At 44.1% G+C, this 11128-nt stretch overlaps 1 protein-coding gene across 2 annotated transcripts in view; it reads left to right on the top strand.

Annotated features, from left to right (window-relative positions):
- The first annotated feature begins 225 nt into the window (after positions 1-225).
- chst10 (carbohydrate sulfotransferase 10) overlaps positions 226-11128 on the top strand; it is a 66537-nt gene continuing 55634 nt past the window's right edge. The window contains exon 1 of one of the 2 annotated variants that reach the window (XM_080197127.1): positions 226-286. In XM_080197127.1, the coding sequence (XP_080053253.1) occupies positions 227-286 (60 nt within the window). In that variant the 5' untranslated portion in view covers position 226. Of the gene's footprint in view, positions 287-2771; positions 2913-11128 lie in introns of those variants that run through there. The other variant, XM_080197128.1, reaches the window with a different exon arrangement.

The raw sequence follows: 11128 nt of genomic DNA, 5'->3' as shown, positions 1-11128 counted from the left end.
GGTTTTTGGTCAATAGTAACTCCAGGATTATGATAGTGGGGGATTCAATGGTGGTAATGCCATTGAATATGAAGGGGAAATGGTTAGATTCTCTCCTGATGGAGATGGTTTTTGCCTGGCAATTGTATTGTGCAAAGGTTGCTTGCCACTTAGTAGCCCTGGCTTGATGTTGTTCAGGTCTTCCTGCAGATGGATACAAAGCACTTCAGTATTTGAAGAATTGTGAATGGTGCTGAACATTGTGCAATCATTAGTGAACATCCCTGCCTCTGACCTTATGTCGAGGGTAAGTCATTAATAAAACAGCTGAAGATGGTTCAGCCTAGGATACTACCCAGAAGAACTCATGCAGTGATGTCATAGGATTGAGATAATTGACCTCCAACAATCACAACCATTTTTTTTCGTGCTAGCTGTGACTCTAAGCCATGTAATGATTTTCACCAATTTCCCATTGACTTCAATTTTGCTTTGGCTTTTTCATGCCATATTCAGTTAAATCAAAGTCGGTTACTCTCATCTCATCTTTTGAGTTCCACTCTTTTGTTCATATTTGGACCAAGGCTGTAATGAGGTCAGGAACAAATTGGCCTTGTTGGAATCCAAACTGGAGAAAACATCAATATATAGAATTGGTAGTCTGTGTTACAGCCTACAGGAGCTAAACACAAAAACATATACTGGTTCATCAATGTACTGCAGGAGAGTATGACATTGATGTGCAGACATGGAAATTCTGTATGGTTGCCTCAACTCTTCTACATTGATACCAACAAATGAGCAGTAGCAGGACTCCAGCATGCTGTGAACTCCAATCGTGATGACTCATGAGAGCAGTAAAGCACCAAAACTAGATGGTCAAGACAAATGTGATACAATTGAACCTATTCAAGATCTGCAACAGAAATACTAGTTATGTCTGACACAGTGAACAGACTACCCAGCTCTATAAAGACAAAAGACATACTATTGGTTGCCCAGGTGGACAAACTTGATGTGGAACTAGAAGTTGTGAAAAGCATTGACTTAATGAGATTTGGACAGAAAAACTGAACAGATCTAGAAATAAGCTTCAGTGAGCCTATCTTCAAGGCATTTTGGAAGCTCATCATAAGTGGAAGACCAGATGCAACACAAGACATTCCCAAAAAACTCAGAAACCTTTGGCCATTCCATGACAAATTAGGCATTTCAAGTGGAGTCATTTTCAAGGGCAGGCAGTTATTAATTCCAAGAATGCTTCATCAAGATAGCTTTACCCTTTTGCTAAAGGTCACATGGGCATTGAAAGGTCAAGACAACTTGCATGTGAGACAGTTTATTGGCCAAGATCAATAATAATAGAGAATAGTGAGGATGTGTGATGCTTTAGCTTGGATTGAATGTCCACAGATCCCTGAAAGTAGCAGGACAGGTAGAAAAGGTGGTTAAGATGGCATATGGAATTCTTTACATTATTAGCTGAGGCATAAAACATTAGACTGGAATATTAGTTAGGCCACAATCTGAGTAGTGTGTGCATTTTTGGTCACCTTATTACAGTAAGGATGTAATTGCATTAGAAAGGGTTCCTTTCTTAAAGTTACAAAGCCAATGCAAATTGGACAAAGCCCTTAATCCATTGCCTTGCTTGCTCCAAAAAGCAATTTGAATTAAATCCAACTCATGGTTCCCACAAGAGAGACATACAAGATCCAAGCTGACAAGAAAATGCATTATACCTGATCCTGGGTTTGATCTCAGTAAGAAGTCTCACAATACTAGGTTAAAGTCCAACAGGTGTATTTGGATTCACAAGCTTTCAGAGCGCTGCTCCTTCCTCAGGTGAATGGCAACAGCACTCCAAAAGCTGGTGATACAATTAAACCTGGTGTTGTGAGGCTTCTTATTATGCCCACCCCAATCCAATGCCAGCATCTCCACATCTTGGGTTTGATCTGACGTTTGATCTTAGCCAAAAGCCCAATCATTTGTCAGCTGAGGAACACATCAAGTATATCCATAGCAAAGACAATGACTGTCATTTTCATTCAGGCTTTTTCAAAATTGGAATGAGTCCACTAGAACTTTAGCATTGCAGCACCAGGCTCTGTCCACTGGGAAGACCTAGGCGCTGCAGATATAGATATATTTCTAATAAAAAAAGGGATAAGGAACAGGTGGTGAGGTGGATTTGAGACCAGAGAGCGATCAGCAATAATCTGATTGAATGGCACAGTAGGCTCGAAGGGCTGAATTTACCTACTTCTTATCCCAATTCCTATTTTTCTACATTCCAGTGCTCTATCCACTGGGAGGATAAAAGCAAATTACTGTGTATGCAGGAATCTGAAACCAAAAGAGCTTTAACAAAGGGTCATCTGGACCCAAAATGTCAGCTGTTTTCTCTCCTTCCAGATGTTGCCAGACCTGCTGAGGTTTTCCAGCACTTTCTCTTTTGGGTCCACTTCGAGGACCTTGGCGCTGCAGTGCCGGACTCTGTCCACTGGGAGGACCTTGACGCTGCAGAGTTGAACGCTGTCCATTGGAAGGGACCTTGGTGCTGCAGTGCCGGACTCTGTTCACTGGGAAGACCATGGCGCTGCAGTGCCGGACTCTGTCCATTGGGAGGGTCTTGGTTCTGCGGTGCCGGACTCTGTCCACTGGGAGGACCTCGACGCTGCAGAGCTGAACGCTGTCCATTGAAAGGGACCGTGGTGCTGCAGACCACTCTGTCCATTGGGAAGACCTTGGTGCTGCAGTGCTCACTCTGTCCATTGGGATGTCTTTGGCGCTGTAGTGCTGGTCAGTTGGTGGTGAAGTTGTTGTTGTGGTTGTCATGGGCGGCACGCTGGGAATCTGTGTTTGGATCGGTTTTATGGTGTTGGAGTAGCCAGCTTGACGCTGCTTCCTTAGATCCGGGAGTTAAGCAGGTGGGTGAAAGGGGGTTGTGTGACTAGTGACGGTGAGCGGTGGACGGGCTTTGAGGTGTGGATTGAGTCTGGGCCTGGTTCTGCCTGAGGGAGGAGCCGGGGATTTGCGGCTGTCCGTACGCATCTCTGGGCTCTCGCTCCCCGGCTGGCACTTTATCCCGGGCCGGGGAGAGGAGAGTGAGGGCGGCACAGCTTCCCCGGGGAGCCCTGTCCAAGTAAACGGACCGGCATAATTTAGTTGAATAATGGGGAGCTGAGCGATGGATTTGGTCGCTTCATATGTTTCTGATAATAAGTGAACAGGAGTGAAAGTGGAAACGATTACAACCCAGTCATTTAATCAAAGATGTTGCTGTGTTTTTACACCGGAGGACTACCTAGATATTGTGAATAAGATTTCAGATTTATAGCTCCTCCTGATCAGTTGTTGATACGTGCAAGGATTTTATTTTCAATACCATTTGACAGAGGGATTTAGCATTCTGGAAAGGTATGCCCAAATACAGCAAGACCTGGACAATATCCAGTCTTGGACTGAAAAGTAGCAAATGACATTCGCACAGCACAAATGACAGGCAATGATCATCTCCAATTAGAGAGAATCCAGCCATTCAATAGTATTACCACCACTGAATCCCCTCTATTAACATCAACTTCAGAAAGCATAGTGGAGGACGTGCCCCTGTTTACGTCAATGGGGACGAAGTAGAAATGGTCGAGAGCTTCAGGTTTTTAGGTGTCCAGATCACTAACAACCTGTCCAGGTCCCTCTATGCCAACACTATAATTAAAAAAGCCCACAAACGCCTCGACTTTCTCAGAAGACTAAGGAAATGTGGCATGTCTGCTACAACTCTCACCAACTTTTACAGATGCATCTTAGAAAGCAGTCTTTCTGATTTGTATCACAGCTTGGTGTGGCTTCTGCTCTGTCCAAAACCACGAGAAACTACAAACCATTATGAATGAAGCCCAGTCCATCACTCAAACCAGTCTCCCACCCATTGGCATTATCTACACTGCTCGTTGTTTCTGAAAAGCTGCCAGCAAAATTAAGGACCCCATGCAGTCTGATCATACTCTCTTCCACCTTCTTCCATTGGGAAAAAGATACAAAAGTCTGAGGACATGTATCACTGACTCAAACAGCTTCTCCCCTGCTGCCATCAGACTTTTGAATGGACCTGCCTTGCATTAAGTTGATCTTCCTCCACGCTCTAACTATGACTGTAACACTACATTCTGCACACTCTCTTTTCCTTCTCTATGTACAGTATGCTTTGTCTATATGATTCCAAGAAACAATGCTTTTCACTGTATACTACCATATGTGACAATAAATCAAACCAAAAACATCGGGGAGCTACTATTGACTAAAATCTGAACTGGACTAGCCATGTAAATATTGGCCCATAAGAGCAGGGTAGGAGGCTAGGAATCCCACAGTGAGTAATTTATCTCCTGATTCCCCAAAGTCTGTCCATAATATACAAGCACAAGTCAGAAGTGTAATGGAATATTCTCCACTTGCCTGGTTGAGTGTAGTTCCAACAACTGAGGAACCTTTGTCCAGGACAAAGTACCCTGCTTGATTGGTACCCCTCTCACAAAAACTTATTCCGGCTAACGCTGATGTATCTACAGGATGCACTGCAGGAATTCACCAAGGCTCCTTAAGCAGCATCTTCCACCCCATGACTGCTGCTATCTAGAAGGACAGGAGCAGCAGATACCCACGAACATGATTACTTGGAAGTTCCCCTCCAAGTCACTCACCATCTTGACTTGGAAATGTATCGTCGTTCCTTCACTGCTGTTGGGTCAAATTCATTGTTGTTAGAAGTTTTGAATAGTGTCAAGATAAATAAATCACCGGGACCAGATGGCATGTACCCCAGGTTACTGTGGGAGGCCAGGGAAGAGATTGCGGAACCTCTGGCATTGATCTTTGCGTTGTTGATGGAGACAGGAGAGGTTCCGGAGGATTGGAGGATTGTGAACATGGTTCCTATATTCAAGAAAAGGAATGGGGATAGTCCAGGAAATTACCGGCCAGTGAGTCTAACCTCAGTGGTTGGTAAGTTGATGGAGAAGATTCTGAGGGACAGGATTTATGAACATTTAGTGAAGTTTAGTATGCTTAATAGTAGTCAGCGTGGCTTTGTCAAAGGCAGATCGTGCCTTAGGAGCCTGGCCGAGTTCTTTGAAAATGTGACTAAATACATTGATGAAGGAAGAGCGGTAGATGTGATTTATATGGACTTCAGCAAGGCGTTCAATAAGGTTCCCCAAGCAAGACTTCTTGAGAAAGTGAGAGGGCATGGGATCTAAGGGGCTGTTGCCATGTGGCTCCAGAACTGGCTTGCCTGCAGAAGGCAGAGCATGATTGTAGGTGGGTGTTTTTCTGCATGGAGGTCGATCACCAGTAGAGCGCCCCAGGGATCTGTTCTGGGACCCTTGCTGTTTGTCATTTTCATAAATTACCTGGATGAGGAAGTGGAGGGATGGATTGGTAAGTTTGCTGACGCCACAAAGGTTGGTGGTGGTGTAGATAGTTTGGATGGATGTCAGAGTTTGCAGCATGATATAGGTAGAGTGCAAGGCTGGGCGGAGAAGTGGCAGATGGATTTCAACTTGGATAAATGCGTAGTGGTCCATTTTGGCAGGTCAGATGGGATGAAGGAGTATAATATCAAGGGTAAGACTCGTAGCAGTGTAGAGGATCAGAAGGACCTTGGGGTCCGGGTCCATAGGACTCTTAAATTGGCCTCGCAGGTAGAGGATGTGGTTAAGAAGGCATATCGTGTACTGGCCTTCATCAATTGAGGGATTGAGTTTAGGAGATAATGTTGCAGCTTTATATGACCCTAGTCAGACCTCTCTTGGAATACTTTGCTCAGTTCTGGTCACCTCATTACTGGAAGATGTGGAAGCTATGGAAAGGGTATAGAGGAGATTTACAAGGATGTTGGGTGGCGTGCCTTATGAGGATAGGTTGAGGGAGCTCGGTCTTTTCTCCTTAGAGAGACGAAGGATGAGAGGTGACCTGATAGATGTGTATAAGATGTTGAGAGGTATAGATTGGGTAGATTCTCAGAGGCTTTTTCCAAGGGCTAGAATGGTTGCTACGAGAGGACACAGGTTTAAGGTGCAGGTTTAGGTACAGAGGCGATATCAGGGGTAAGGTTTTCACTCAGAGGGTGGTGGGTGAGTGGAATCAGCTGCCATGGGTGGTGTTGGAGGCAAATTTGATAGGGTCCAGAAGTGAAGTCCAGAAACAGTTTGAGGATAGAATGTCAGAAGAAACACTGATGGTATTTTTATAGAAATGAAGATCCAGGAGGTATGTAGATCCAGATGCAGAGCAAGATGGCTAAGTTGGAGGACACCATAAAATGCAAAAGCAGCAGAAGATTGCTGTTCTGGTAATCTGGCTAGAAACAGACTGACACTGAAGAATCAGTCACGAGAAGCCACACACAGGCTCAGCTTATCCATCTAGTTGTAGCCTGAGAATCACTTGCTGCTCTTCCCACTCCTGCTTCATTAGCCCCAACATCCCCCCACCACCCTGTCCCCCTTCCTCACCTCCACCAATGCACAGATGTATCCTTAGCCCTCTCCTGTTTCTCATCTACATGATGCTCCAAAAACACAGCATAATTTTCTACATATGCTGACAATACTGAGTTCTACCTCACTACCACCTTTGTTAATCACTCTCTCTAAATTATTAGATTGCTTGTTTGTCATCCTATAGTGGCTGAACAGAAATGTCTTCCACTTAAACACTGGGAAAACCAAAGCCGTTGTCTTTAGCCGCTGCGACAAACTCCGTTCTTTAGCTACTGATTTGACCCCCATCGCAAATATTTGAGATGGAACCAGACTACTTACAGCTTTGGTGTCATATTTAATTCAAAGGCAAACTTCTAATCTGTCTGCGTGGTCGCTAAGGCTTTCTATTTTCACCTCTATGGCATCATCGAGCTTTGTCCCTGCCTTGGCTCATCCACTGCTGATACCCTCATCAATGTGTTTGTTATCCCCACATCTGACAATTCCAAAGCATTCCTGGCTAGCCTTACACATACTCTGTGCAAACTTGAAGCCATCCAAAACTCTCTTGCTTGTGTTTCAATTCACACCAAGTATCATTCGTCTGTCATTCCTGTGGTTGCTGACCTACATTGGCTCCCAGTTACGCTTGCTTTCCTTTTAAAATCGTCACCCTTATTTTCAAATCCCAGCATGGCCTTAATTCCACCCTTTCAACAAAACCCAAAATTTTGTTTTTGCAAATTATGAGCCCAGCCACTGGAGTGTGTTCTCCTTGATTGCCATTGACATCAGCTTTACTAGCACACCTTTGAAATCCAATTTGTGCCCATTATTAGTAGGGAAAAGCTTTTGGGGAAATTGATGGGATTGAAGGTGGATACATGTCAAGGACCCGATAATCTTCATCCAAGAGTGCTTAAAGAAGTGGCTCTGAAATAGTAGATCCATTGGTAGTTAGCTTCCAAAACTCGTTGACAACTTTCTCTCAATGTAGAGGAGTATAAGGCTTGTAGAAAGGAGCTTAGAAAGGAAATTAGGAGAGCCAGAAGGGGACATGAGAAGGCCTCGGCAGGTAAAATTAAGGGGAATCCCAAGGTGTTCTACAAATATGTGAACAGTAAAAGGATGAGAAAAGAAGGGATAGGACCTGTAAAAGGTGAAGGGGGAAAAATCCGTGTGGAACCGGAAGAAATGGCAGAGGTGCTTAATGAGTACTTTGCCTCTGGGAGGTTGTATTGAGTATGTGGATATTAAGAAAGAGGATGTGTTAGAACTTTTAAATTCTATCAAGATAGATAAGTCACCGGGACCGGATGGGATGTACCCCAGGTTACTGTGGGAGGTGAGGGAAGTGATTGCAGAGCCCCAGCGATGATCTTTGCATCGTCGATGGAGACGGGAGAGGTTCCGGAGGATTGCGGATATGGTTCCTATTTTCAAGAAAGGGAACAGGAATAGCCCGGGAAATTACTGACCGGTGAGTCTGACCTCAGTGGTTGGTAAGTTGATGGAGCGGATTCTGAGGGACAAGATTTGTGAGCATTTAGAGAAGTTTAGAATGATCAGGAATAGTCAGCACGGCTTTGTCAAGGGCAGGTCGTGCCTTACGAGCCTGGTTGAGTTCTTTGAAAATGTGATTGAACACATTGACGAAGGAAGAGCGGTGGACCTGGTTTACATGGACTTCAGCAAGGCGTTTGATAAGGTCCCCCATGCAAGACTTCTTGAGAAGGTGAGAGGGCATGGGATCCAAGGGGCTTTGGCCTTGTGGATCCAGGACTGGCTTGCCTGCAGAAGGCAGAGAATGGTTGTGGATGCGTCTTTTTCTGCATGGAGGTCGGTCACCAGTGGAGTGCCCCAGGGATCTGTTGTAGGACCCTTGCTGTTTGTCATTTTCATAAATGACCTGGATGAGGAAGTGGAAGGATGGGTTAGTAAGTTCGCCAACGATACGAAGGTTGGTGGTGTTGTGGATAGTCTGGAAGGATGTCAGAAGTTGCAGCGTGACGTAGATAGGATGCAAGACAGGGCGGAGAAGTGGCAGATGGACTTCAATGCGGATAAATGTGTAGTGGTCCATTTTGGCAGGACCAACGGGATGCAGGAGTACAATATCAAGGGTAGGAGTCTTAGCTGGGTTGAAGAGCAGAAGGATCTTGGGGTCCGGGTCCAATCTGCCTTCCTATTATTGCCACCACGTTATACTGAATAGGTTCCTACAGATTGGAGGGTAGCTAATTTAAGACCACTTTTCAAAAAGGCAGTTAGAGAGAAAATGGGGAACCATAGACCAGTGAGCCTAAAATCAGTAGCTAGAGTCCATTATGAAGGATTTTACAACTTTGCATTTGGAAAGCAGTGGTATAATCAGATAATGATGTGGACATGCCGGCTTTGGACTGCAGTAAGCGCAGTAAGTAGTCTCACAACACCAGGTTAAAGTCCAATAGGTTTATTTGGTAGCACAAACCACAAACTTTCAGAGCGCTGCTCCTACGACAACGCTATGACAACAGATGAATGAACACCCCTCGACAATCACCAGGCAGGTTGGGGAACACTTCAGCAGTCAGGGGCATTCAGCCTCTGATCTTCGAATAAGCATTCTCCAAGGCAGCTATCACGACACATGACAATGCGGAATCGCTGAGCAGAGACTGATAGCCAAGTTCCGCACGCATGAGGACAGCCTCAACCGGGATCTTGGGTTCATGTCACACTATCTGTAACCCCCACGACTTGCCTGGGCTTGCAAAATCTCACTAACTGTCCTGGCTGGAGATAATACACGTCTCTTTAACCTATGCTTAACCCTCTCTCCACTCACATTGTGTGTACCTTTAAGACTTGATTTCCTATGAAGACTCACATTCCAACCATTATTTGTAAATTGAGTTTGTGTCTTTGTATGCCCTGTTTGTGAACAGAACTCCCACTCATCTGATGAAGGAGAAGTACTCTGAAAGCTTGTGGCTTGTGCTACCAAATAAACCTGTTGGACTTTAACCTGGTGTTGTGAGACTTCTTACTGTAATCAGATAATGTCAGCATTGATTTACAAAGCAGAAATCATGCTTAATAAATCTATTGGAATTCTTTAAGAATATAACGAGTAGAGTTCACCAAGAAGAGCCATTGGAAGTGGTCGACTTTTGACAAGATCTCACATAACAGACTATTGTGTAAAGTTAAAATGCATGGGATTGTGGATAATGAGATGGATAGAAAGCTAGTTAGCAGACAGAATGCAAAGTGTTAAAATAAATTGGTCTTTTTCTGATTGACAGACAGTGACTGGTGGAGTACTGGAGAGACCTGTGCTGGGACCCTAATTGTTCACAACATATATTAATTTGGAAGAGGGAACTAAATCTATTAAGTCCAGATTTGCAAATGATAAAAGTTGGGTGGGAGGGTGAGCTGTGTGGAGAATGCAGAGATGCTTCAGTGTGATTTGGAAGGCCTGTGTGGGCATGTGCTTGGCAGGTGCAGTATAATGTGGATAAATGTGAGGTTATCCACTTTGGTAGCAATAATAGAAAGGCAGATTATTATTTGAATGGGTGTAAATTGAGACAGGTGGATACTCAGAGAGATCTTGGTGTCCTCGTGTATCAGTCACTCAAAATAAATGTGCATATAAAGCAGGTAGTAAAGAAGACAACTGGTATGTTGGCTTTCATTGCGAGAGTATTTGAGTATGAGAATAGAGGTGTTTTACTGCATTCTTGAGGCTACTCCTGGAATACTGTGTGCAGTTTTGGTGTCTTTATCTGAGGAAGGGTGTCTTTGCTGTATGAGGTAGTACAGCGAAAGTTTACCAGGCCAATGCCTAGGATGGCAGGTCCATCATGAGGAGAGATTAAGTTGGTTAGAGTTATATTCATTGGTGTTTGGAAGAGTGAGAGGGGATCTCATAGAAACTTATAAAATTCTAACAGGGTTAGATGGGGCAGATTCAGAAAGAATGTTCCTGATGGTGGGGGAGTCCAGAACTAGAGGTAATAGTTTGAGAATAAGAAGTAAATCTTTTAGGACTGAGGTGAGAAGACATTTCTTCACCCAGAGTGTGTTGAATCTGTGGAGTTCACTACCAGAGAGTGTAGTTGAGGCCAAAACGTTGTGATTTCGAGAAGGAATTAGATGTCACTCTTGGGGTTACAGGGAAATTGGGGGGGGGGGGGGGGGTGGTGGCATGGTGGATGGGATCAGGATATTGAATTTGATGATCAGCCATGGTCAAAATGAATGGCAGAGTAGGCTCAAAGGCCAAATGGCGTACTCCTGCTTTTATTTTCCATGTTACAATGTTTACAGCAATCATTTTATTCTTGCAACATCCTTCTCATTCTTAAAATACTCCCTTTGGAAAAATATGTGCCATACTATAGTTAGCTATTTAGTCTGACTGCTCTCTAAAACAAATCTTTCAGCATCCATAAACTAGAAGTATTTCAATCAACTTATCACTGATTTTTTTTTGCTCGAGTGCGGAATTTGTGGCTGATGTATTGAGATGTGGAGTTGATTGGTCCCAGTGCAACCCAAATTAAACATCATTGAGCAGATTATTGGAAAGAAAGACTTGCATATATGAAGCGTTTTTCATGACTACAAGATACCTCAAAATGCATTTAAAGCCAACAAAGTAATTT

The sequence above is a fragment of the Carcharhinus amblyrhynchos genome, chromosome 10 (genome assembly GCF_965287045.1).
Source record: "Carcharhinus amblyrhynchos chromosome 10, sCarAmb.v2.hapA, whole genome shotgun sequence".
NCBI classification, from domain to species: domain Eukaryota; kingdom Metazoa; phylum Chordata; class Chondrichthyes; order Carcharhiniformes; family Carcharhinidae; genus Carcharhinus; species Carcharhinus amblyrhynchos.
This window is presented reverse-complemented; position numbering and strand designations above follow the sequence as displayed.